The sequence below is a fragment of the Sorex araneus genome, chromosome X (assembly GCF_027595985.1).
Source record: "Sorex araneus isolate mSorAra2 chromosome X, mSorAra2.pri, whole genome shotgun sequence".
Classification (NCBI taxonomy): domain Eukaryota; kingdom Metazoa; phylum Chordata; class Mammalia; order Eulipotyphla; family Soricidae; genus Sorex; species Sorex araneus.
The window spans coordinates 109,297,505-109,323,401 of NC_073313.1; the positions used below are offsets into that span (position 1 = coordinate 109,297,505).

At 37.3% G+C, this 25,897-nt stretch overlaps 1 protein-coding gene across 2 annotated transcripts in view; it reads right to left on the reverse strand.

The window, feature by feature from the left end:
- The window catches only part of DCX (doublecortin), a 152,190-nt gene that overhangs the window by 41,087 nt on the left and 85,206 nt on the right, over positions 1-25,897 (reverse strand). Inside the window, exons 4-5 of one of the 2 annotated variants that reach the window (XM_004606297.2) lie at positions 3,630-3,732; positions 1,531-1,653 (exon numbers count right to left, since the gene is read on the reverse strand). In XM_004606297.2, the coding sequence (XP_004606354.1) occupies positions 1,531-1,653; positions 3,630-3,732 (226 nt within the window). Of the gene's footprint in view, positions 1-1,515; positions 1,654-3,629; positions 3,733-25,897 lie in introns of both variants that reach the window. The other variant, XM_004606296.2, reaches the window with a different exon arrangement.

Below are 25,897 nucleotides of genomic sequence, written 5' to 3' on the forward strand. Positions count from 1 at the left end.
ACACCTTGGCTGTGTAAGGCTCAGAATTTAGGGCAGTACACAAGTAAACACATAATTAAAACACAGCACGGTGACTAATACTACAGAGGTACAAATAACATACTGTGGTATTGTATATAATAAAACAATTATTTCTATTCATGGTCTTCAAATATAAATAGGAGTTTTCAAGCAAAGTAAAGTGGTTGGAGAGATGTCATTACAGGTATTGGCTAACAGGGTGTGAAAAGACATTGATGTATAAAAAGCTTGAGGGTTTTCTTTTGATAGTTTAATTTCTTCCTCTGTAACTGAAAACTGAAGAGATTTCTGGTGAGAAGCTTATTCCAAGGAATGTGCGGCAAGCTAGACAGGATGATTATTTAGGCCAAAAGAATTCAAAGCCAATAGTGTTTTCCAAGCTGCCTCAGAATTGGAGGAAAGAGAGAACGTGTTTGTGCTGTCAACCTAAAGGTTCTCAGGCTAAAGAGTTATGCTACACTCTGAGTCCTTGGAGGAGAAATGTGGTCTTTGAATCATGTGATTTCCTTACCACAAAGAACTCAAATTGTCTGTGCATGAGTCAAGTGAGTTTCTCAAAGTGGACTTGAGTCACTCATTATCTTACAGATCAGTGCCACTCAAACTTCAGAAGCAAGAACATATATCATAAGGCAAACCAACATCTCCTGCTTCCACCAAAAATCATGCTATGAAAAAGACAACTGAAGTAAATTACTTACTTGGGCATAGGTAATTTATATTTGGCACAGCCACTAATCTTGTTACATACAGTTAAATGGTTCATGGTTGGGTCGGGAGTGATCCATAGAACATACTATTAGATCACTGCCATTCACCTATAAAATTCTGTATGACAAATATTTTTATCTTAAAATGTAACCTATACTTTTCCTGTTTACTGTGAGGGTGATGTAATTTATCATTTTGACTTAGAAGTAGTTTAAAGTCAAACTAGAAGTTAAAATATTTCAAGTACAAGGACATTTTCAGGTATTATCTGTATTGGCAGGTTGGGGCTATACACAGTGGTGCTCAGGGTTTCCTGGGTGTGTGCTCAGGAATCACTCCTGGCTATCTGTGGTGTTGGTGAGGATCAAACTCAAGTAGGCCACTTTCACAGTCAGCACTGTATATTATAACATTAGTACAGTCTCTTCTGCTTAGGTGTTATTTTTTCACATTGTTGCTTCCTAATTTGATTTTCTATTTCACATTTACGTTTGGATTAGTTATTTAATTAACTCTGCTTTTACTAGGTGATGCTAAAGATGATGACAATGAAGACGAAAGAGCAGTCATGGCAAAAGGAGTCAGATTTATGGTTGCATTCACTTGAGTCTGGGACGTGACCGTGTTTCCATGACTCCAAAAAAGTTTGACTATTTTGTCTATGAATTCATGTATTTTCTATCATGGAGACACAATGATGTTCATGAGGAATTCATTCTTCAGCATGCATAGAGTATCAGCCTCCATAAAATCAGCATGCACAGTTAGGAGAAGAGCACTCACCGTCTTGGTCGTTACCTGAGTCAGCTGGAGACTTGCTCCGGCGCATGGGGCCAGGGCTCTTAGCTGAACTCTTCTGAGGTGTTGGGGATGCCTTTGGGCCGGCTGCAGCTGATGGGTTCCCCTTCATGACTCGGCATTCTGGTATAAAAAGACACAAATAACATAGTAGAGCCAAGGGAAAAATGAGGCCTAGTACGTTATCAGACTCTGGAAACTGGCATAACCACCACAAGCCAAAGCAATATTGACTCAGTACTCCAAGGTGGTCCTCATTGTGTGTGAGACTGATGACTCTGCAGAAGAAGGCATGGGAGAAATTTTCAAAAGTCACCTGGACTAAGCCAGGTGTTTAAATCCCTGGATTATGAAAACAAGTAAAGAAGTTGAAAAGCAGGTTGAGTAGGTAATTAAATAGTCAACTTAATCATTTGTGGACAACTATGTCTCAGAATAGCACCTGTTAACATAATGTTAAATTAATTTCCTTAGAGAAGAGATTGACAGCTCAGAGGTTTTTTGCAGTCACACGGATGAAATGATTTTAAGTAAGGAAGGAGTTACCATTTATTATTCATTATATGCCACATGTTGTGATAGGAATTATTAGGGGTATCATAGCATTTTGCATGAATAAGCATTCCCACCACTTTCACTATGAATTATTTGTAGTTATTTTCAGTCTCAGTAAACATTAGCACAATTTACTATATTGATTTAATGGATAAATGGGCCTGTAGTGATTCTGTGATTCAGAATTTTAGAAAACTCCTGGGTGTGTAGGAAACTTTGCTCAGTATTCCTGCTACTTGACTGACCCGAGTCTGTCACATTCCAAGCACCTTTCCTAAGCAGGTCACTCAGCATTCTTACTAGGGTCACTTTAAGAGCTAATTCTGCATATTAGGAAGACTACTACTTTCATTTTGCGGATGAGAATGATGCATTTAAACCTCTTGCTTAGGGAAGAAAATAGTAGAACAAAAACTCACAGCAAAGTTTCTTGAGTGCTTATTTCTAGTGCTTATTTCATTGTATTTACCCCAAGGGAATGTTTTACTGTTCAAAGGGAAACCAGATATGCAAGAGTTGTCTCTTATTTTGCAAACCTGAGGGTCACCTCCTACTTAAAGACACAGTGAAATATCAGTTCCCCAGAAAAGTTAGAGAATTATTTCTGGTAAATTAAATTATTATGGAAACTGCACCCAACACAATGTTCATTTCTGTTTGCTTTCCTTTTTGAATTGTTTGAAAACTTTGGTGATCAGTACTTAAAGCTGAACATGTAGAGAGTACATAAAATAGGACATTTACTGGGATTTGTTGAAACGTTTTATGGTTATTTCCATACTCTCAAAGAGAAGAGAATAGAAATGCGCTCTTTCAGGATTCTTGTCACTTCTAGTTGTCCATAAAGTCTTTATTGGTATAACTTGCTTTTTTCTGGACATTTGATTTCTCATAAATGGGAAATATGTTTCCAATGCATTTTTCCAGCAGAATGATTTCCTACACCTGTTACAATTTGCACTATATCATCATTAACTTACACCTGAACCTTGGACTCAAGCAGAGTGAGATATGGGGATACTCCCCTTCTTCCTGAGATTAATAACCATATGGAATGTTGCATTATAAAGCAGGGGAGTGGAGCAACAAGCTAGAAAGTGGGGGAAAAGGGAACAGGTTTAAGATTAAGAATATAGAGGAAAATATTTCTAAAATGGAACCATCAAACAACGCTGATTGCTGGAGTATGTTGACTGGAAAAACATATGCATACAATATTCAAGTTCTGACTACAAGTGGTCCTTCCTGTGGTATGATTGTGTCTGTTAGACTATATGATGAGAGGGGGTTCGAAAACATGGTAATTACTGGGGTGTAGTTTTATTTATATATTTATATAGTAAATGTTAGTGATTTTGGACACTGATCAACTGGGACCATACAATGAACCATTTACTTAGGTACTCATGTATCTAAATATAAAGAAGATTTGATATTTGTCTTCGAGGGACCAACCACATATCTTCTTCAGGCCAGAGGAATCCACAGAAATCTTAAGGAGATGAGGGAACAATGTATCTTTAAAACACAGAGGATGTACTTACCATTTTCATCCAGAGAAAAGTCATCCTGAGCATAGCGAAATTTTTCAGGACCACAGGCAATAAACACATCATCATCACCAAAGAAATCATGGAGACAGGTTACCTATGGAGAAAACACACACACTGGATTGGTTTTTGATGCTTTTGTGACAATGAAATGTATGACATATAAGCAGTGGTAAAAAAAACTTTTCTATCTGGATAATACTCCCTAGCCCCTAGGGATTTTTTTTTGCTTTTTGGGTCACATGTGGGGATGCATAGGGGTTACTTCCAGCTCATGAACTCAGGAATTACTCCTGGCAGTGCTCAGTGGACCATTATGGGAAGCTGGGAATCGAACCCAGGTCAACCGCATGCAAGGCAAACACCCTACCCACTGTGCTATTGCTTCAGCTCTTAGGGATCTTTTCTTTTTAATCCCAAGCTCAGATTCTGTACCAGGGCCCTGATTAAGTAAAGACAAATTGTTCATCATTGTCTTTCCATGTTTCATTTGTGGCGATCTTTCCCCTTTACATCAAGAATAACATCAAGAAAATAAAGAGTCAGAGAGTCCTAGAAACATAAAGATTTGCTGTCCAGGGAGTTGATTGAAAGATGGAAGATACTCTCACTTTCATGAATTTTGAGAGAAAGGACACCAGTTATTGCACTTTGGAATTAAAGAAACTAAAATTCTGCTTTAAAATGTACCTATTAACTGCCATGGTGCAGAATACTATTCCCCTCTGGAGAATCAAGAGGAGAAAACTGTGCTGCCCACAAAAACTTAAGAGGTCCACATAGGAATCAGGCTCCAGGATACTTTCTGCACTTCAATGCCATCTGCACTGCTGCTTTTTACCAGACACCTTTCTGCACAAAGAAGTAACGGTCTCTGGGAAAATATGCAGTTCTCTAAAGTCTCCTCACTTCTCAGCTTTTCAAACTACATCTGATAATTATTCCAACACATCAGGGAATTCCCAGGAGAAACTATAGAGTAAAAAAATTCTTATTCCAATTCTTGGCTTAAAAATGTTCAAAGCTTCTAATTGTTTTAAGCTATCCATTCAAGCTGCCAAAATGGATTTCTAAAGGCATAGTGCTCACAAACTAACAACAGCTTGCTGGTTGCAAAGGGCAATATGTTGCAATCGAAAAATATTTATATGAATAACATCACCCCCACCCAGGGTATATTCAATCACTATTCTCCCAGCCAAGATCACTGTAAGACTTAAACAAAGAGAGATGCTTAAAGATTATCCCATTGTCTCAGTCCCCCAATCATCCAACACGTGCCAGGAAAAGGGAGGGAGGCTGGAAAGTTCTGACCTCATCAGATAGGCCAACACCATTCTTCAGCCTACTTTTTCCTCGTCCATTCATTCCACAATCACATATTGACAAATAGAGCTACCTTTAAGTGAATGCACATACAATAACGAGCACTGAACTGAGTACTTCCAAATCAGTTACTAAATTTTACTCTCACAAAACTATCCTAGGAGTGGATATTATTTTCAACATCTTTTACACATGTGAAAACTGAGTTTCTAAAATGTAAAGTGATGAGTTCAGACAAAAGCAGATACTAATTGACTGATGACTACCTAAACTAACTGAAAAGCAGAGGCTTCTAACCACGCAATAATATAATGCACCTATGTATTATTCAGGCACTGAAGAGAGAAATATGATCAGAACTTCATGGAGATCACATCCTGATGGAGTGAGATACATTGAAAGAGATTATTGATTTAGTGGCATGAGTGCTAGGAAAAATGGTATCAGCAGTGCCTTTGGAATTCCTGATTATAATATCCAAGTGACTGGTTCAGTGACACTATTAAATCGATAAGTATTCTGCATATTGTCCTAATAGCAGGTCTGATTACAGAGGCCACGTGGTCTTGTACCCTGCTATAGCCTCCCACAGATATAATAAACTTTTGCTTAATAAATTTGTTGATTCATTATGGGCTTCTAAATTTTTACTTCTAAATTTTTACTCCTGTGACCTCCATGACCTTTAAGATCTCTTCTATGCCTTCATGTTTGAGGATGCCTCTATCCATGACTGCTATTAGTTTAGGGCATTTATAAGGGGAGCTTTATACTTGGCATCCTTCCACTAGTGGGCTCTAGGATCTGACACTTGCTTAAAGACCTGTATTTATTTTCATAGGCACTCACCTAGTTCTTCCATTAGGTCACTGTATTTTTAAATGTGAACACCTAGTTTATTCCTCCCTTTACATATATCCCCATATTTCATTATAGACTGTGTATAGTGAGAACTTGACCAAGGCTAACTGAAAAGCAAAAAAATTAAGAAGGATGGTTCTTAAGAATACACAAAGGCAGGAAAGTAGGAACAAGAAATATCACAGTGCTGACAGACCATTCAAAGATTTTGAACGGAGCACAACTACACAAATTTAGAAAAAGGAAAGGAGTAATGATTATAAATTCTGAATTTAATGTGTATCTCTGCAGCATTGTGGTTTTAATGCTCATCTGTGTTAGTTTGGAAATTTAGAAGAAATGAATGATTTTAAAGGAAATCTTAAATAACCAAATTAGTTAAAAATGAAATGAAAAATCCAAACCAACAATTAGCCCCAAACAGAATTTAGTAAATGCTTCAAACAGCAACACTTCCCCCAAAAGTGACCAGAACATTCATTTTGGAGTTATCTGTGGAAATTTCTTCTCAAGAAGAAACCAAATGCGCAAAAGCATTTAGTTTTAAGGGTGGCATGCCAAGTTAGCCTATTGTAGGAAAACAAAGCCTTCACAGATTGTTCTGGTGGTTGCTAATATAATGACACCCCCTCCTTTTGCCCCCACCCAGAGTTTGGGAAAAGCCTTTGGATAACCTCTCCTCTGGGGCACTTCTAAGAAAGGCAAAGTCCTTCATGCTTCTACAAACTCGCAGTGGTGTGAGTAGCTTCAAACAATTTATTCTTCAATCCAGCTGTTAAGCATCAGATTTCTTGTGTGATCCCATCCCACACTTTATTGGCTCCCAAATGTAGAAAAATTCACATTGTGCATGTGGGATACCCAGTTTTTTTCCAAAATGTATTGGATACTGAAACACGATAGCCAGTACTTTGTTATGTGGTTGGGAAAATAGAATGCTTTTCATTTTAAAAATGAGGAATTTGAGGTACAGAGAATGAATGTTGTCCAAGGTTACACAGCTGAATAATAGCAGAGTTGAGGCTAGCATCCAGGTGTTCTCATTCAACTCAGGGCACAATAATTAATTGCCTTGAGAGGACATGCCCTCTTAAAACCTTTATTTCAAAGGCATAAAAAACCTAAATGATAGAGTCTGCACTTGTCCTAATCAATACCTATTATGCATTAGACATTTTACTGATTGAAAACATGTTTATGGATATTTAACCTATGGACAAGTGAAGTATTCACTAATTATAAATGAGTATTCATTACAGAAGGTTGGCATGGAAAAAAGGGGAAAGGAGAATGAGGAAGGAGAGTGGGTTCCACGTGTGAGCTTCTGGCAATTGCGACAGCACCCACCCTCTCCTTATAATGGCCAGGGCCCAGATGGAAAACCTCGGTTATGAGACCCTGAGGGTTTCTTTCTCACCGACCCCAACCCCTAGTTCAGGGAGTTGCAACATCTGACATCAGCTCTAAGTCTCCGAACCCAAAACCACTCAGACACTAAAGTGTCTATGCAAGATTATTACTGAACACACTTCATATTGAAGCCAGTGGATGCAACAAAAATACTTCACTGACCTGATATAATCATATATTTCAGCCAGTTAAACAGAGTGACTAGTTCAAACCCTCCAATGTCATTCTCTAATAGCATTACATCGTAAAGGAAATAATCTGAACAACAGCGGTATTATCAGTAGCCTTCCGATGTAACAACCGAACTGATCAGTTATTAAGTAACTGGGAATCTAAACCTCCAAAATTATCCCACATAAAACTCAAAGCACAATGTGGAAACTAAGGAACCCAACTGCTATGGCAGACAGAGATAGAAAGCCGTGCAAATCCTCAATCTCATTAAATCTCTCCTGCCTGGTTGAGGAGGACCTGAAATCAACACTCACTAATTTGCAATCAAAATTAAGCAAGCACTGATCTGTGAAATTAAGCAATAACTTAATTTGAACAACCTAAAAGAATAAGCTATACAAATAATGAAAGATACCATACAAAATGAACTGAAGGAACTAAAGAACCAAATAGCAAGCGATAGCAGCAGAATTACACAGGTAGAGAACCACATAATGAACTTGAAGACAAAGTACAAGCCAACATTGACAAGGAACTGGCAAACGAAAAAGAGAAGCACCAGAATGGAAGATAATATAAGGTACTTTATTTTTAAAAGCAGGAGGAACAATCTCCATATTATAGAAATACCTGAAGGAGTGGAAAGAAAATTGGGAAAGGGGAAGAATAATTGGTGAGACGTCATAGCTGAGAACTTCCCTGACTCTTTGGAGGGAGACTTGTCTTCGGATTCAAAAGGCCCAAAGAGTATCAAGAAAAATAAACTCAAACAGAATTAAAAGATATAGTAACCAAAATGGTAAAATCCAAAGATATAGACAACTTAAAGTTTCTAAAGATAAACTTTAAATAAAAGGGAAACAACATTAGAATCACAGTATATCTCACATATGAAATGATACAAGAAAGAAAATAGTGGAATGATATTTCAAATTGCTCACTGAAAAACCTAGAGTCCACTACCCTGCAAAAATCTCATTTTGATGGGAGGCAAGGATAAAAACAAACTCAGACAAATAAGAGCTGACAGCATTTGCTATAACTAAACTGGTCCTGAATGAAATACTGAAAAACCATTTTCAGAAACTAACAGCCAACTGCAGAAGCAACACTCCCACACAGAAAAATGGGTAGCACAGACCTTTATATCAATAATTTCGTGAATGTCAATGGACTGAACTCTCCCATCAAAAGACATAGTGGCAGAAAGGATCGGAAACAAAATCCATCCATTTGCTGCTTACAGGAACACATCTAAAAATCACAGGATAGACACAGTCTCAGAGTAAAAGGATGGAAAACAATCATGCAAGCCAACAGTAAACAGGGAAAAAACAGGGAGAATCATAGTTACTTTTATCAGCCCAAACAGCATTCAATCTAAAGAAAGTTATTATAGATAAGAATGAACAGTACTTATTGGTTAAGGAAACAATAGATCAAGAAATACTGACTTTAACATTTATTCACCAAATGTAGGATCAGCAAAGTTTATAAGATTCTTGCTCATAAACATAAAGAAATGTATGGATGTAAATACAATAGTAGTGAGGGACTTTAACAATCCACTGTCACCACTGGGCAGATCAACTAGAAAGAATGTTAGTAAAGGCATTCTAAATGAAGAACTGGAAGAGCTGGGACTACCGCACATTTACAGTGCCTTTAAGCCTCATAAAAGCAAATACATATACTTCTCTAGTGCACACTAAATATTTTACAGGATAAATCACATTTTAGGACATAAGAAAAACTTATATATATATTGTCAGGCATCAAACCCATGCCAAGTATTCTATCAGACCACAATGCTGCAGAGATAGAAATGAATTATAAAAAGAAGATGTGGAGAAATGCTAATACCTGAAAGACTGAACAACACATTACTAAATAACATCTGGATCAAGGACGGAATCAAGAAAGATATAAAAATTCCTTGATTCTAATGATAATAATGAAATAGGTTATCAAAATCTGTGGGACACATAAAAGTCATACTTAGAGGAAAAATCACAGCATTATAACCCTACATTATGAAAGAAGAAAAAGATAAACTCATCAATCTAAATGCACATATTAACCATCTGGAGAACCAACAACAAATGAATTCAAATGTCAGCAGAAGGGAGGAAATAAAAAATAAAAGCAGCAATCAGTGATATAGAAGTGATATAGAAGCCAGGAAAGCAATACCAAAAAATCAATGAAACCAGAAACTTATTCTTCAAAAGAATAAATAAGATATAAATTTTTGGCTTAAATCACGAGGGGAGAAAAAGTCCTCAAATGAAGAGGATCAGAAATGAAAGGGGAGAAATTGCAGAAGCCTCAGAAATCAAAGACATCATGAGAGCTTACTATAAACAACTCTACTCAGTTAAGTTGGAGAACCTAGAAGAAAAGATAGATTCCTAGAAACATGTACTCTCTCAAAACTGAACTAAGAGGAAATAGAAAGCCTAAACGGGCAATTACAAGAAAGGAATCAAGAATATCCCCCAAACAAAGGTTCTTGTCAAGACTAGTTTATTGGTGAGTTCTACCAAACCTTCAGAGAAGACTTACTGTTATTGATTCTTAGGCTGTTTCAAAATATCAAAGAAACTAGAATCCTTCCTAATAACTTCTATTAACTAACTTTACATTGAAAGCAGACAGAGACATTTATAATAAAAGAAAACTTCAGACTAATCTCCTTCATGAGCATTAAAAGCAGAATTCTCAACAAAATCTTGACAAACCAAATGAAAAAACTCATAAACCATGATCAAATGGAATTTATCTAGGGATTTAAGGATAATTCAATATATGAAAATCAATTAACATAGTACACCACTTCAGTAAAAGAAAAGATTAAAAAGATAAAAATAATATGATCATATAAATCACTCCAGAGAATGCTTTTGACAAGATTCAACATCCATTTATGATAAAAAAAAAACCCTCAACAAAATAGGAGTGGAACGAACCTTTCACAAGATAGTAAAGTTTATCTATAACAAGCACATAATACATATTATTTTTAACGGTGAAAAAGGTAAAGCATCTGTATTGAGATTAGGTAGAAGATAAGCAATTCCACTGTTGCATCTCTTATTCAACATTGTGTTAGATGCCATAGCAACAGCAATCAGGCAAGAAAACAAAATCAAAGACATCAAAATTGAAAAAGAAGTCAAATTATGTCTATCTGGAGATGACATGATATATACAGAAGAGCCAAAGAGTCTACAAAAAGCTTTCAAAAGCAGTAAATCAATACAGAAAAGTGGCTGGATAAAAAACAATAATCCTTAGAAACTTATCACATTCTTACAGACAAATAATGAATCAGAGGAGAAAAATATCAAAGCATCTATCCCCTTTAAAATAGTGTCTGCAAAAGGCAAGTACCTAGGAACCAATGGAATAAAAGAGGTGAGAGATCTATAGAATGAAAACTTCAAAACACTTAAAGAAATAGAAGTTTTTAGAAAATTGAAAAGTATTTCATGATCTTGGATTAGAAGAATCAATATCGCCAAAATGACCTTCTTACCTAAACTATAATATAGATTCAGTTCATTTCCTACACAAATTTAGACAATGTTCTTCAAGTATTTAGAACACTCCAGAATAAAGTTTGTATGGAATCACAAAAGACCCCAAGTAGGCAAAATCATACTAAAAAAATCTCATTACCTAATTTGAAACTATACTACAAAGCATGGTGATCAAAACAGCACAGCATTGGAATAAGGATAGGGCGTCTGACCAAGGACTCAGAATAGAATATTCAAAGGTAAACCCCACAAATAAGGTAAGCTAATACTTAACAAAGGTTGTGAGAGTATAAAAGGAGTAAAGACAGACTCTTCAACATATGTTGCTGGCAAAACTGGATAACCACATGTAGAAATTAAAACTGGATCTGTATGTCACAACTTACAAAAGTCAATTCAAAGTGGATCAAAGACCTTGATATTATACTAGAATCTATAAAATATAGATATAATTCTCCAAGATCTGGACCTGAGAGTTTTCTTCAATGATACAATGCTGCTGGCAAAGGCAATAGAATAAAGATAAACAAATATGACTACATCAACTATTTCCTGCATGTCATAGGAAACACAAGCTATCAAACTAAAAGAGAGCTAACTGAATAGAAAAAATATTTTGTTGTCAACACATCAAATAAAGTGTTGCTACACAAAGATCAGCAACAAAAAAATCCAAAACCCTAATCAAAAATGGGGAGAGGAAATGAAGAAGTGCTTCTCTGAGGAATATGAACAGAGGGCCAAAGGCACATGAAAAAAATGTTTACATCACCTATTATTAGGGAAAGTCAAATCAAGAAGACAATGGATACCATCTCACACGACTGAGAATGGTACATATCAAAAATAATGAAAACAGCTTGTGTTGGTGGGGATGCGATGAAAAAGGAACTCCCATCCACTGCTGGTGGTATTATTGTTTGGTTAATCTTCTGTGAAAAACAGTGGGGGGGTCTAAGTTAACTTAAAATTGAATTACCATAGGACCCAGCAAGTATACTTTTGGGTATCTACCCTCAGGACAGAAAAGCTTCCATTCAAAAGGATAGTGCATCCTATTCGCTGATGATATGATATTATACTTAGAAAACCCTAAAACCTCTATCAAGAAACTCCTAGAAACAATAGACTCATATAGTAAAGTTGCAGGCTATAAAATAAATACCCGAAAGTCCATGGCTTTCTTACATGCAAATAGTGAGAGAGAAGAAAGCAACTTGATAAAAGCAATCCCATTCACAATAGTGCCTCAAAAAAATCAAATACCTCGGAATCAGCTTAACTAAGGAGGTAAAGGACTTGTATAATGAAAACTACAAAACGCTACTTCAGGAAATAAAAGAAGACACGAGGAAATGGAAAAATATCCCCTGCTCATGGATTGGAAGAATTAATATTGTCAAAATGGCAATTCTCCCCAAAGCATTGTACAAATTCAATGCGATCCCTATAGGGATACCCTTGTCATTCTTGAAAGAAATGGAGCAGCGCTCCTGAAATTCATATGGAACAATAAGCTCCCACGAATAGCTAAAGCAATTCTTGGGAAAAAGAAAATGGGAGGAATCAACCTCCCCAACTTCCAACTCTACTACAAAGCGGTAGTCATTAAAACAGCTTGGTACTGGAACAAAGGCAGATCGGCAGACCAATGGAAAAGGGTTGAATACTCTGACACATCCCCACAAATATATGACCATCTAATCTTTGATAAGGGAGCAAGAAATGTGAAGTGGAGCAAGGAAAGCATGTCTAATAAATTGTGCTGGCAAAACTGGACAGCTACATGCAAAAAAATGGGCTTAGACCTCCACCTATCACCATGTACAAAAGTCAGATCAAAATGGATTAAAGACCTCAACATCAGAACAGAATCCCTAAGGTACATTGAAGACAAGGTCGACAAAACCCTCCACGACATTGAAGACACTGGTATCTTCAAGGCTGACACACCACTGGCCAAGCAAGTGAAAACAGAGATAAATAAATGGGACTATCTCAAACTAAGAAGCTTCTGCACCTCAAGAGAAACAGTGACCAAAGTACAAAGACAATCTACAGAATGGGAAAGGATATTTATGCAGTACCCATCCGATAAAGGGTTGATATCAAGGATATACAATGCACTGGTTGAACTCCACAAGAAGAAAACTGCCAACCCGATCAAAAAATGGGGTGATGAAATGAACAGAAAATTTCCCAAAGAAGAAATCCGAATGGCTCAGAGGCACATGAGAAAATGTTCAACATCACTAATCATCAGGGAGATGCAGATCAAAATAACCATGAGATATCATCTCACACCACAGAGACTGGCACACATCCTAAAAAAACAAAAGCAACCAGTGTTGGCGTGGATGTGGGGAGAAAGGGACTCTCCTTCACTGCTGGTGATAATGCCGACTGATTCAGACCTTTTGGAAAACAATATAGACGATTATCAAAAAATTAGAAATTGAGCTTCCATTTGACCCAGCAATACCACTCCTGGGAATATATCCCGGAGAGGCAAAAAGGTATAGTAGAGATGGCATCTGTAATTCTATGTTCATTGCAGCACTGTTTATAATAGCCAGAATCTGGAAAAAAACAGAGTGCCCCAAAACAGATGACTGGTTAAAGAAACTCTGATACATCTACACAATGGAATACTATGTAGCTGTCAGAAAACATGAAGTCATGAAATTTGCATATAAATGGATCAACATGGAAAGTATCATGCTGAGTGAAATGAATCAGAGAGACATAGAAAGATGGCACTCATATGTGGAATATAATATAATTGAGAAGTGCAAGTTTGCAGTCATGCAACTTCTGGCAGATATTTCTCTGGAATTAGTTGCTAAAATGCTAAAATACAGAAACCCAAAACCATGAGGCCGCTAAGTGCGGTCACTCAACCTCATACCTCTTCATTCTCAGCAATGAAAAACAAATTGTCAAATGCTTCCTTTTCAGTAGGTCTGACTTTAGGGGGGAGACTCTCCAAACAATAATAGTGAGTTTTGTTGAAATATTGAATGCAATCAAAGTGAAAGTGAAATTTATCAGTTACACAGGCAATGGGGGGCTAGGGGTGGAGGAGCTAGGAATGTGCGGGGGGCTAGGGGTGTGGGGGATGGGGTGGAGCTATACTGTGATACTTAGTGGTGGAATATGTGCACTGGTGAAGGGATGGGTGTTTGAGCATTGTATAACTGAGACTTAAACCTGAAAACTTTGTAACTTTCCACATGGTGACTCAATAAAAAATTTTTAAAAAAGGGATAGTGCATACCATTATTCACTGCAGCACTCTGCATAATAGCTAGTGTTTGGAATCAAACCTAGATGTTCAACAATTGATCAGTGGATCATAGAGATGTGGTATGCATACATAACAGAATGCTATGCAACTATAAGACTTGATGAAATCATGCAATTTGCTGCAACGTGGATGGAACTGGAAGACATAATGTTAAATGAAGTAAGCTGGAAGAAGGACAACCACAGGATAAATTACTTTATGTGGTATTAAGAATAACTGGACGAGGAAATGAAATCATCTAAGTGGGCATTCCTAGGTTACCTTTTGTCTTTAAAGCATAAGGAGGAGAAGGAACTGGAGAACCGGTGGATGGGCCCTGCATTGGGGCAGGGCCAAGAGGATTCAGGTACATTGGTGGTGTTAAGAAATGAATGAACTAAATATCCAAAGCACAGAGTCAACAACACTGAAACCAGGAGACCCGAACTTCAATAACTAAATGTAAAAGATGCCTGTCAAGATACAGGCTGGAAGATGGTGGGAAGATATAAGAGGGAAATTGGGAACACTGGTGGAGGGAAGTTGGCACTGGTGGCAGGATTAGTGATGAAACTTCATATAAAATATTGTATAGTTGTCAAAAACCCAACTGTGAAGAAATTTGTAATTCAAGGTGCTTTAATAAAAATATAAATAAAAATTATAAACAAAGAATAAGTAATTCCCAAATAAAATTTATTCCTGCATTTATTGAGAGTGGTTAACATTGCAAAAAGACAACCCTTGACTTATAAAGCTTGCAAATTAGTTTTTTGAGATAAAATCTCCACTATGAGGTGGCAATTGAAGTGGTAAAAATAACAATCATTACTGTGTGTGTGCATGTTTGTGTGCTCCCAGGGATTGAATCCAAGGCTTCAAACAAGACATGTGCTCTTTCACCAGATAATATCACTATTATACCCGATATCACTTACAGCATCCTTAGCGAGTAAGGATCTTGTTGACATCAGCTTTTGTATGAATCACCCTTGTGAGTTTAAGTCACTGAAGAGGATACAAAATTCTGACACCTGCCTTTGAAATTAATCAACTGCCAGAGTAAAATCAATAAAACCAGCTCATAAGAACATTGAACCAGTAACTCACGGTTCTCCATTTATAAAATGTTAGGCTTTGGGGAGAGGAGGAAAATCTAGTTTGGTAGTGCATTAGTGTGAACAATTGGTTGTATTTTTAGCCCAGTGGCTTAAATGGCAAAGTACAAATGGGAAATGGAGACAACGATCACTGTGTGGAAGTAGTTTGAGTCTATTAGCGATAAATGGAAAATTCAGCTGTGGCTCAATATAAGCTTTATTAGATTCTCCATCCACACCTTACAGATCCTGGCAGTTATCTTAAATGCCTGCTGCCAAGGGATTCTTTATTTTATTAATTGTACAGAAAGCACAGCGGGTAGGGCATTTGCCTTGCACGTGGCTGACCCGGGGCCAACCCGGGTTTGATTCCTTCATCCCTCTCCGAGAGCCCAGAAAGCTACTGAGAGTATCTAGCCCACACGGCAGAGCCTGGCAAGCTACCCATGACATATTCAATATGCCAAAAAGAGTAAAAAGTCTCACATGGAAATGTTACTGGTGCCTGCTTGAGCAAATGCATGAGCAACAAGATGACAGTGACAGTGACAGAAAGTAATGTTATCTCAGGAAGTAAGGTCTTGTTTGTATATATCTATGAGACTTTCAAGATTACAAAAGAAAATCATTGAAAGATCAATTTACTAATATTCATTCATTAAGCACTTACTATGACAAAGGAATTGTGTGAGAGACACAAACATGTACAATAAAATACCCCATCTTCAAAATCAAGAACATAATAAATAATTCAGATTTACACAAGTAACAGGGATACAATAAACAACTGTTTTTGACAAGATCAAAATGGCAATACTGCCCAAAGCACTATGCAAATTTAATGCAGTCCCTATCAGGATACCCATGACATTTTTCAAAGAAATAGACAAAACACTCCTCAAATTTATATTGAACAATGACCCCCCACAAATGGCTAAAGCAATCCTTGGGGAAAAAATAGGTGGGTGGCGTCACCTTCCCCAACTTCAAACTCTACTACAAAGCAGAAGTAATTAAAACAGCATAGTATTGGGAAAAAACAGACCTGCAGACCAATGGAACAGAGTTGAATATTCTGTCACAGACCCCCAAATATATGGCCACTTAATCTTTTACAAAAGAACAAGAACTGCAAAGTGGAACAAGGAAACCCTCTTCAACAAATGGTGCTGGAAAAACTGGGAGCTACCTGCAAAAAACTGAACTCTGACCTCTGTCTAATGCCAGGCACAAAAGTCAGATCAAAGTGGATTAAAGACCTCAATATCAGACATGAATCTATAAGGTTCATAGAAGAAACTGTAGGCAGAACTCTCCATGACATTGAAGCTAAAAGCATCTTTAAGGATTAAACAGCACTGACCATGCAAGTGGAAGTAAACATAAACAAATGGGACTACATCAAACTAAGAAGCTTCTGCACTTCAAAAGAAATAGTGACCCATGCAAATAAATGGACTTATAACTGGATCTGACACCATGCAAAAAAGTCAGATCAAAATGGATTAAAGACCTCAACATCAGACCACAAACCATAAGGTACATTGAAGACAAGGTCGGCAAAACCCTCCACGATATTGAAGATAAAGGTATCTTCAAAGATGACACGGAACTAAGCAATCTAGTAAAAACAGAGATCAACAAATGGGACTACATTAAACTAAAAAGCTTCTGCACTGAAAAAGATACAGTGACCAGAATACAAAGACAATCTACAGAATGGGAAAGGATATTTACACAATACCCATCAGATAAGGGGTTGATATCAATGGTATATAAAGCACTGGTTGAACTCTACAAGAAGAAAACATCCAACCCCATCAAAAAATGGGGCGAAGAAATGAACAGAAACTTTACCAAGGAAGAGATACGAATGGCCAAAAGGCACATGAAAAAGTGCTCTACATCACTAATCATAAGAGATATGCAGATCAAAACAACCATGAGATACCACCTCACACCACAGAGACTAGCACACATCCAAAAGAACAAAAGCAACCCACTGTTGGAGAGGATGTGGGGAGAAAGGGACCCTTCTACACTGCTGGTGGGAATGCCAGCTAGTTCAGCCCTTTTAGAAAACAATATGGACGATTCTCAAAAAACTAGAGGTTGAGCTCCCATTTGACCCAGCAATACCACTGCTGGGAATATATCCCAGAAAAGCCAAAAAGTATAGTTGAAATGACATCTGCACTTATATGTTCATCGCAACACTGTTTACAATAGCCAGAATTTGGAAAAAACCAGAGTGCCCCAGAACAGAAGACTGGTTGAAGAAACTCTGGTACATCTATACAATGGAATACTATGCAGCTGTTAGAAAAAATGAGGTCATGATGTTTGCATATAAGTGGATAAGCATGGAAAGTATCATGCTGAGTGAAATGAGTCAGAAAGAGAGAGACACACATAGAAAGATTGCACTCATCTGTGGAATATAGAATAATAGACTATAATACTAACACCCAAGGATAGTAGAAATAAGTACCAGGAAGTTGTCTCCATGGCTTAAAGGCTGGTTTCTCATTCTGGGCAACTCAGAGAAGGGAACACCAAGTAAAATGTGGTCGGAGGTCATGTGGGGGAAGGGTGGTGCGGGCCGAATATAGACTAGAGACTGAACACAATGGCCACTCAACACCTTTATTGCAAACCACAACACCTAATCAGAGAAAGAGAGAGAACAAAAGGGAATACCCTGCCATAGTGGCAGTGTGGGGTGGGGGGAGACAGGACTGGGGAGGGTGGGAGGGATGTTGGGTTTACTGGTGGTGGAGAATGGGCACTGGTGAAGGGATGGGTTATCGAACTTTGTATGGGGGAAACATGAGCACAAAAATGTATAAATCTGTAACTGTACCCTCACGTTGACTCACTAATTAAAAATAAACTATTAATAAAAAAGAATGCAAAATCACCATTGGAAAAAAACAAAAGAAATAGTGACCAAAATACAGAAAGAGCCTACAGAATGGGAAAAAATATTTACCCAATACACATATGATAAGGGATTAGTATTCAGGGTATACAAGATACTAGTAGAATTGTATAAGAAAAAAACCTCCAACCCCATCAAAAACTGGGGAAAAGAAATGAACAGAAGCTTCCTCAAAAAAAGAAATACAAACAGCCAAAAGGCACATGAAAAAATGCTCCACATTGCTAGTCATCAGGGAGATGCAAATCAGAACAATGAGACATCATCTCATACCACAGAGACTGACATACATTCAAAAGAACAAAAGCAACCAGTGCTGGCATGGATGTGGGGAAAAAGGGACGCTCCTTCACTGTTGGTGGGAATGCCTACTGGTCCAGCCTTTCTGGAAAACAATATGGACAGTTCTGCAAAAACTAGAAATTGAGCTTCCATATGACCCTGCAATACCACTTCTGGGAATATATCCCGAGGATGCAAAAAAGCACAATAGATATGACATCTGTACCTATGTATTCATTACAGCACTGTTCACAATAACCAAAATATGGAAACAACCCGAGTGCCCTAAAACAGATGACTGGTTAAAGAAACTTTGGTACATCTACACAATGGACTACTATGCAGCTGTTAGGAGAGATGAGGTCATGAAATCTGCTTATAAATGGATAGACATGGAGAGTATCATGTTTAGTGAAATGAGTTAGAAAGAGAGGGACAGACATAGAGGGGCTATAGTCATTTGTGGAGTATAAAATAACATCACATGAGGCTGACACCCAAGGACAGTAGATAGAAGGGCCAGAGGGTTTGTCCCATAGCTGGAAGACTGCTTCATGAGTGGAGGGGAGAAGGCAGATGGAATAGAGAAGGGATCACTAAGAAAATGATGGCTGGAGGAACCAGTTAGGATGGGAGATGCATGCTGAAAGTAGATAATGGACCAAGCATGATGACCTCTCATTGTCTATGTTGCAGGCCATAATGCCCCAAAGTAGAGAGAGAGTATGGGGAAATTTGTCTGCCATAGAGGCAGGGGGAGGATGAGAAAGGGGGGGTATACCCGGGATATTGATGGTGGGGAATGTGTACTGGTGGAGGGATGGGTGTTTGATCATTGTGAGATTGTAACCCAAACATAAAAGCTTGTAACTATCTCACAGTAATTCAACAAAATTTAAAAATATATTTAAAAAATAAAAATATAAAAAATAACTGTTTTTGAGACTACTATAGAGGCACCAAAAAAAGGGGAGCACAGAGGACAAACAGAATAGTATCAATTAGTAGAATTTGAGAAGAATGCAAAGGGATTACATGAATTTTGAATCTTCATGGATGTGTGGGATATAGGCTGACAAACAGGAGGGAAGGATATTTCAGGCAGTGGTAACTGCAAAAATAAGGCAGAGAAGTGGAAACGGGCCTTAGAAAAAAGCACTGCATGCATTTTGTTGACTACTTACTCATAAATATTCTAATCCTGCAAAGCACAACTGTCCAGACCCATCTGCCAGCCTTCTGACAAACAAAACATACAGTTGCCTAGTGATGGAATTCAGGGTGAAGAGGACAGAGAACATTTATGGGGTGGCTCTAGTGGTGAAAAAGAGGGAACCCTGTGGTAGGGAAGACATACCACACTAATTTCCCATCTGGGCCAACAGTGTGTCCTGCCCATAAAGACTGGTTTGCAAGTTTCACAAGTAAGTTAATGAAAGATTCAGTCAACATTACAGATGAGGCTTTTTATCAAAGTTGCTGCTGTGCTTATTCTAGAACATTTTCTGCCTGCTGGGCCTGGATGAGTTCCAATTAGATGAACACAGTGTTGTCTTGGTTAGTTGAGAAAAGGTTTTTGATACGACCTGGACTTTCTTATCAAAATTTGTTTTTCTAGCATTATTATGAAATCTTACTCTTGGGTTTTTCATGACAATGTTTTTGTGTAGGCAAAATGCTCTTGGGTTCTGCAGTTTCTCTACTAGCAAATCTCTTTATTCAGTTGCTTGAACTTCCCAAAAATTTCTGTTGAAAGAATTGACAACACCAACTGCATTTGTAATAAGGGCAGTGTGGGGCGGGGGGGGGAGTTGGACATTTTGGTGGTGAAGATACAGAATAATTGTACATCAAAACCATAAATGTTCACATAATTAAAACCATGCTACCTAAATTGCAATCAATATTTAAAAATTAAACTAGAGGTTGGAGAGGGTTGTAGGGGTTAAAGCAGCTCTTGCCTTGCTATGCCAGTTTGATACCTGACACCACATAATGATCCCCCAAACATGGCCAGGGGTCAACCCTGACCAAAGAGCCATGAACAGTTCCTGAACACGAAAAGATATGGTCTATTCTCAACCTTCTCCAATAAATACATGAAAATAAAGTAGTTCCCCCATTTTAAGACATAGCTACACAGAGCCTATCAGATGTCCTTTCACTCATCTCAGTTCTTCTCTTAACCCAGTCCAATCAGGTACATCACTGTTACAAATCCTCGACAGATTGTACATCATAGATAGTGTAAAACCCGAATACTTTATTTGGCTTCACAATATCCCTTATCTTGTAACACATATGCTTGCTAATTCTAATCGCACTCACCTTTTTTCTGTTTTTAAAATATGTCATGATTTTCCTGTCACAGATATCACTATCTCCAGGTCCTCTTTGCAGATTCACAGCCATAAGTGCTTCTTCATCCAAAGAAAGTATCATACACTTAAGTCTCAGAATCCCTCAACTCACCTACCACTTGTTGCTAAGAGTTTTAGTTCTTGTAATTGAAATCCCATAACATAGGCATATCATTATTTTATAATCAACATTGTTTAGATTTATCTACATATTAATCAGTTGTCTTGTAATTTATTACTACACTTCAGACCTTATTTTAGGATTATTTTTACTCTTAATTTAACATTATTAATTTATTTGTTTACAAAATTATTGCATTTCAGGGTACAGCTTTACACCTCAGTATGTTTATGGGACTCAACACACAAAAGCTTCATCACCAAAAAGATTCCCTCCCCATTCCTCCTACCTCCACTTACCTTTCCCTCTGGTAACTAGTTTTCACTGAGTCAAGGAGTTAGTTCTGATGGGATTTTTTTTTGGGGGGGAGTGTTTTTTGGTTTGGAAAAATTTTTGTTAATTGTGTGTGTTTGGGGTCCACACCTGGCGATGCTTAAGACTTAGTCCTGTGCTCCAGACCTATGTCAGGAGATCAAATTAGCATTGGCTATATGCAAGGCAAACACTTTAACCTTCCATTATCCCAGTTTAGTTGCTGTTATTGTTATTTTTGCCAGTATATTTGCTTAGTTATTTTAAGTCCACAGAGTAAAACTAATAAGTTATTTTTCATTTCCTTACTTATTTCACTTGCATAACCATCCCAAGTACCATCAATTTTCTCCCAAGTAGCATGCTTTAGTTTTTTTTTAAATGACAGACTATTATTCTATTAAGTATATACACCAAAGATTCTTTATCCAGTCATTTTTCAATGGGCTGCTTGTCCATGTATTGTGCTCATCAACACTGCTTTGTTTTTTCCAGTCTTCTTGATATAGACAATTTTCACCAATGAGAGAGGATATTTCATTGTCTTTTTAATTTGTGTTTCCCTGATGTAAGAAATATTGAGCACTATTTTCATATGTCTATGGGTCATCCATATGCCTGTTTTAGAGAAGTGTCTGCAGATTTTCTGCTCATATTGAATATGAGTTGCTAACTTGTAGGGGCTGTTGAATTGTGTGAGTTCTTTATATATTTTGTATTTCAACTCTACTGGCTATATGATGTGCAAATACATTCCCGAAATCACTATTTTGCCTTTTTGTTTCATGATATTTTTTTTGATTTTGTAAAAGCTTTTAAATTTGCATGTAGTTTCATTCATTAATAATTATTGCTTTTTTTTGCTAATGAAGTTGCATCTCAAAATACATCTCTGATGTTAAGGTCTAAATCACATTGACGGGACAGGAAGATTGCTTCGTGGTTGGAAGTTTGCCTCATGAGCTGGGGGAGAAGGCAGATGGGATAGAGAAGAGATCACTAAATCAATGATGGTTGGAGGGATCGCTGAAAGTAGATAAAGGATCAAGCATGATGGCCTCTCAGTATCGGTATTGCAAACCATAGTGCCCCAAAGTAGAGAGAGAGAAGGAAATTGCCATAGAAGCAGGAGGAGGGGGGATGGGAAGAGGGATACTGGGAATATTGTAGGTAGAAAATGTACAGTGGTGGAGGGATGGGTATTCGATCGTTGTATGACTGAAACTCAAACATGAAAGCTTTGTAACTGTATCTCACAGTGATTCAATTTTAAAAAATCACCTTAATATCAGAAGTATTGATGTGAGAAAGTCACCTATGTTTTACCTACATGTTTATTAATTTGTGTCTAATGTAATATAACAGTTTTTAATACATTTGAATTAATTTTTACAATGGTGCTAAAAAGTTATTTAGGTTTTTTTTTGTTTTTTGTTTTTGTCTTTGTTTTCTTCTGGGATCACACCCGGTAATACTTAAGGGTTACTCCTGGCTCTGCACTCAGGAATTACTCCTGGAGGTGCTCAGGGGACCATATGGGATGCTGGGATCGAACCAGGTCAGCCGCGTGCAAGGCAAATGTCCTTCCCACTGTGCTATGACTCTGGCCCGTGATTTAGTTTTATTATGTTGCTTTCTTCATTCCTTCCTTCCTGTGTTCTTTATTTGTGTGTAGCTATCAGTTGTTCCAGAACCATTTGTTAAAGAGACATTCCTTTTTCATTGTGGGCTCTTGGCCCTTTTATCAGAGACTAGATGCTCACGTAATGTGTGGATATATTTAAGGCTTCAGCTCTCTAGTCTATGCCATTGGTCTATATGCCTATTTTTGTTCCAGTTCCCATTACTTTAAAGTTAGGCCATTACTACTCTATCTTTCATGTCTCAAACTCACTTTTATTTTTCCTTATATTATTTTTTGGCACTATGTTTTGAGAACATCTTCTAATCTGTCATTTTGCTTTTTTCAGATATGTTTAATTTTCTGATAACTCACTAAGTTTTAAATGTCAGTAATTACAATTTTGACTTTAGAATCTGCATTTGATATTCCCCTGAAGATTTACCTGATTAAGCTGACAGTCTTTTTATTTCTCTTATTCTATATTTATCAAGTATATGTAAATTAATTTTATTTCCTGCATCAGATAATTTGGCGGGTTTGGGGTCACAGCTGGCAGTGTTCCAGGTTATTCCTGACTCTGCACTCATTGATCAGTCCTCACAGGCTTGGGGAACCCTATGTTGTCCAGGGATAGAACCCAGGTAGGCTGGAAACAAGGCAAGTGATCTACACGCTGTACTCTCACTTTGGCCCAATCAGGTAATTCTAATATATGATGTTGTTGGGAACCTAAAACTATTATCTATACTAATTCTCTCTCATTGTATTTTGTTTCCTTGTGAATTGGATAGTGTTTTTTTCTTTCATGACTATCTCTATTTCTTTAAACGAAATCAGTGAGAATCCTGAGGCCTCTAGATTTGGAATGATCTTTTTCCAAACAAATCTGGTTTCTGCTTGGTGAGCTGGTTTCTACATGGTGCTGGAAGGCACTAAAAAAGTGGCATCATTTTTTTCTCTACTGTGGTTTCTTTTGTTAGATTACTAACATAAATTTGGACTTCAGGCATGTGTTAAAGAAAGCTTTGGGTTGCAAGTTCTTAAGGGACTACATGCAGGAGCAGGGGGCTTAAAAACAGTATGCGTAGAGTTCTTTTTAAAATTTGGTTTCCCACTTGGCATCATGACAGAGACACATTTGCCAATGGGTTTCTGGTATCTCCCCAATTAAAGATTCTTGCTTCACGTGGAGGTTTCAGCTGTAGGTCCCTCAATTTTTTTTAGGAATTTTGATTTCTGCATATTGGTTAATATGTAAAATACTGGGCTCCAGTTTGGGAAAGTGCTTCCAGAGAAGCCAAAGCTTTAACATACCACCTGCCATCCTTGCTTCTACTTCTAGTTCCATTTTCCTGTCCTACGTTTTCCCTCTTGGAGCTTAAAAGTTTTTTTTTGTAGGTGCCTCAAAAAGTTTAACAAAATTACAATATAAACTGGATTCTGGAGTCAATTTCATCATGTGCATATATGTGTGTCCTTATCCCAAGAAGAAATTCTCAGATACCAGCAATATTCCCTTCAACTTAATTTAACTCTGACATTATCTATCCTGAGGTAGCATCAGATCTCTCACAGAGCACAAGAGCTAAATCTTAGAATACTGCTAATCCACTTCTTACATTAATTATGTTATCATTTGTACTTATGACTGACAGGCTATAAATCACAAGTTCCCCTGACCCCTCCATAAGTCTAATTTGACGCTTGTATTTATGACTGACAGGATATAAATAACAGGTTACCATGAGCCCTCCTATAGATTCCATTAATATTGCTATGACTGGTGTGCCTCACAGAACTTGGAAAATCTGTTTAGTAACCAGAGACTTGTTTAATTACAAAAGGGTATAACTCAGGCATAGACCAATGCAAGACACACAATAAAGCAAGGTATGGAAAAGGGTAGAGAACATCATTGCCCTATCTGGGGATGCTGCCTTCCCTATTTCCATGTGTCCACAAAACTAGAAGTAAGTTCTCATTTGGGGGAATTTATGGAGGTTTCATCATGACATTATGGCAAAATCACTAGTTATTATGATCTATTCAATCTTCAGACCCTCTCCTTTCCAAGAAGGTAAGGGGTGGGACTGCAGGTGCCAAATCTATAATCATATAGTTGATTCACCTGGTAACCAGCTCCTATCTGATTAAGTAATTTCTAATAGTAACCTCAATGTAACAAAAGACGTTTTATCACTTTCATTACTCAGGGAATTACAAGGATTGTAGGTACTCTTCAAAGAAAAAAAGACAAGGACTAAATACAAATTTCTAATAATAAAAGACACTGTCATACCATAATACACAGAGGTTCTACTTTTATGTATATGAATACACAAATGAACTGATGTAGGTGACTCAAATTAATACTTGAAAGCAATGTTCATTTCATCATTGTTCATAATAGCCAAAATGTTGAAACAATTCTCCTGTCAACAGACTGTTATACAAGTGTTTTATATAAATAAAATAAATAGAATAGAGCAGTTCAATTTCACCAATTGAGGGATATCTTCCTTATCTCCCAATCTAAAAGCAGAATCACCACCACCACCATGAGAATCTAAGTGAGCAGAGCCCATTTTTCTTTTTGGTATTGTGTTCCCAATAGATTCGAATATAGAATATTTAATAGATATTCTGATCATTAATAACAAGAGCAAGAAGAGTCTGGAAACCATAATGACTAACCCTCTTTTTCCATGATTAAGGCTATATTACAATGGGATAATATTATTCTAGAACACTACTGATCACTATTCTCTGTACTGTAAGTTTTTTCTCTACTGAATTCTGGATCTATTTTTCCTATTTACTTAGAACAGTTTAGCGTCAACCACTTTAAAAGCATTTTGGTGGAATTTGGAGCCACACCTGGCTGTGTTCGGAGCTTATCGCTTGCTCTGTGTTCAGGGATCAC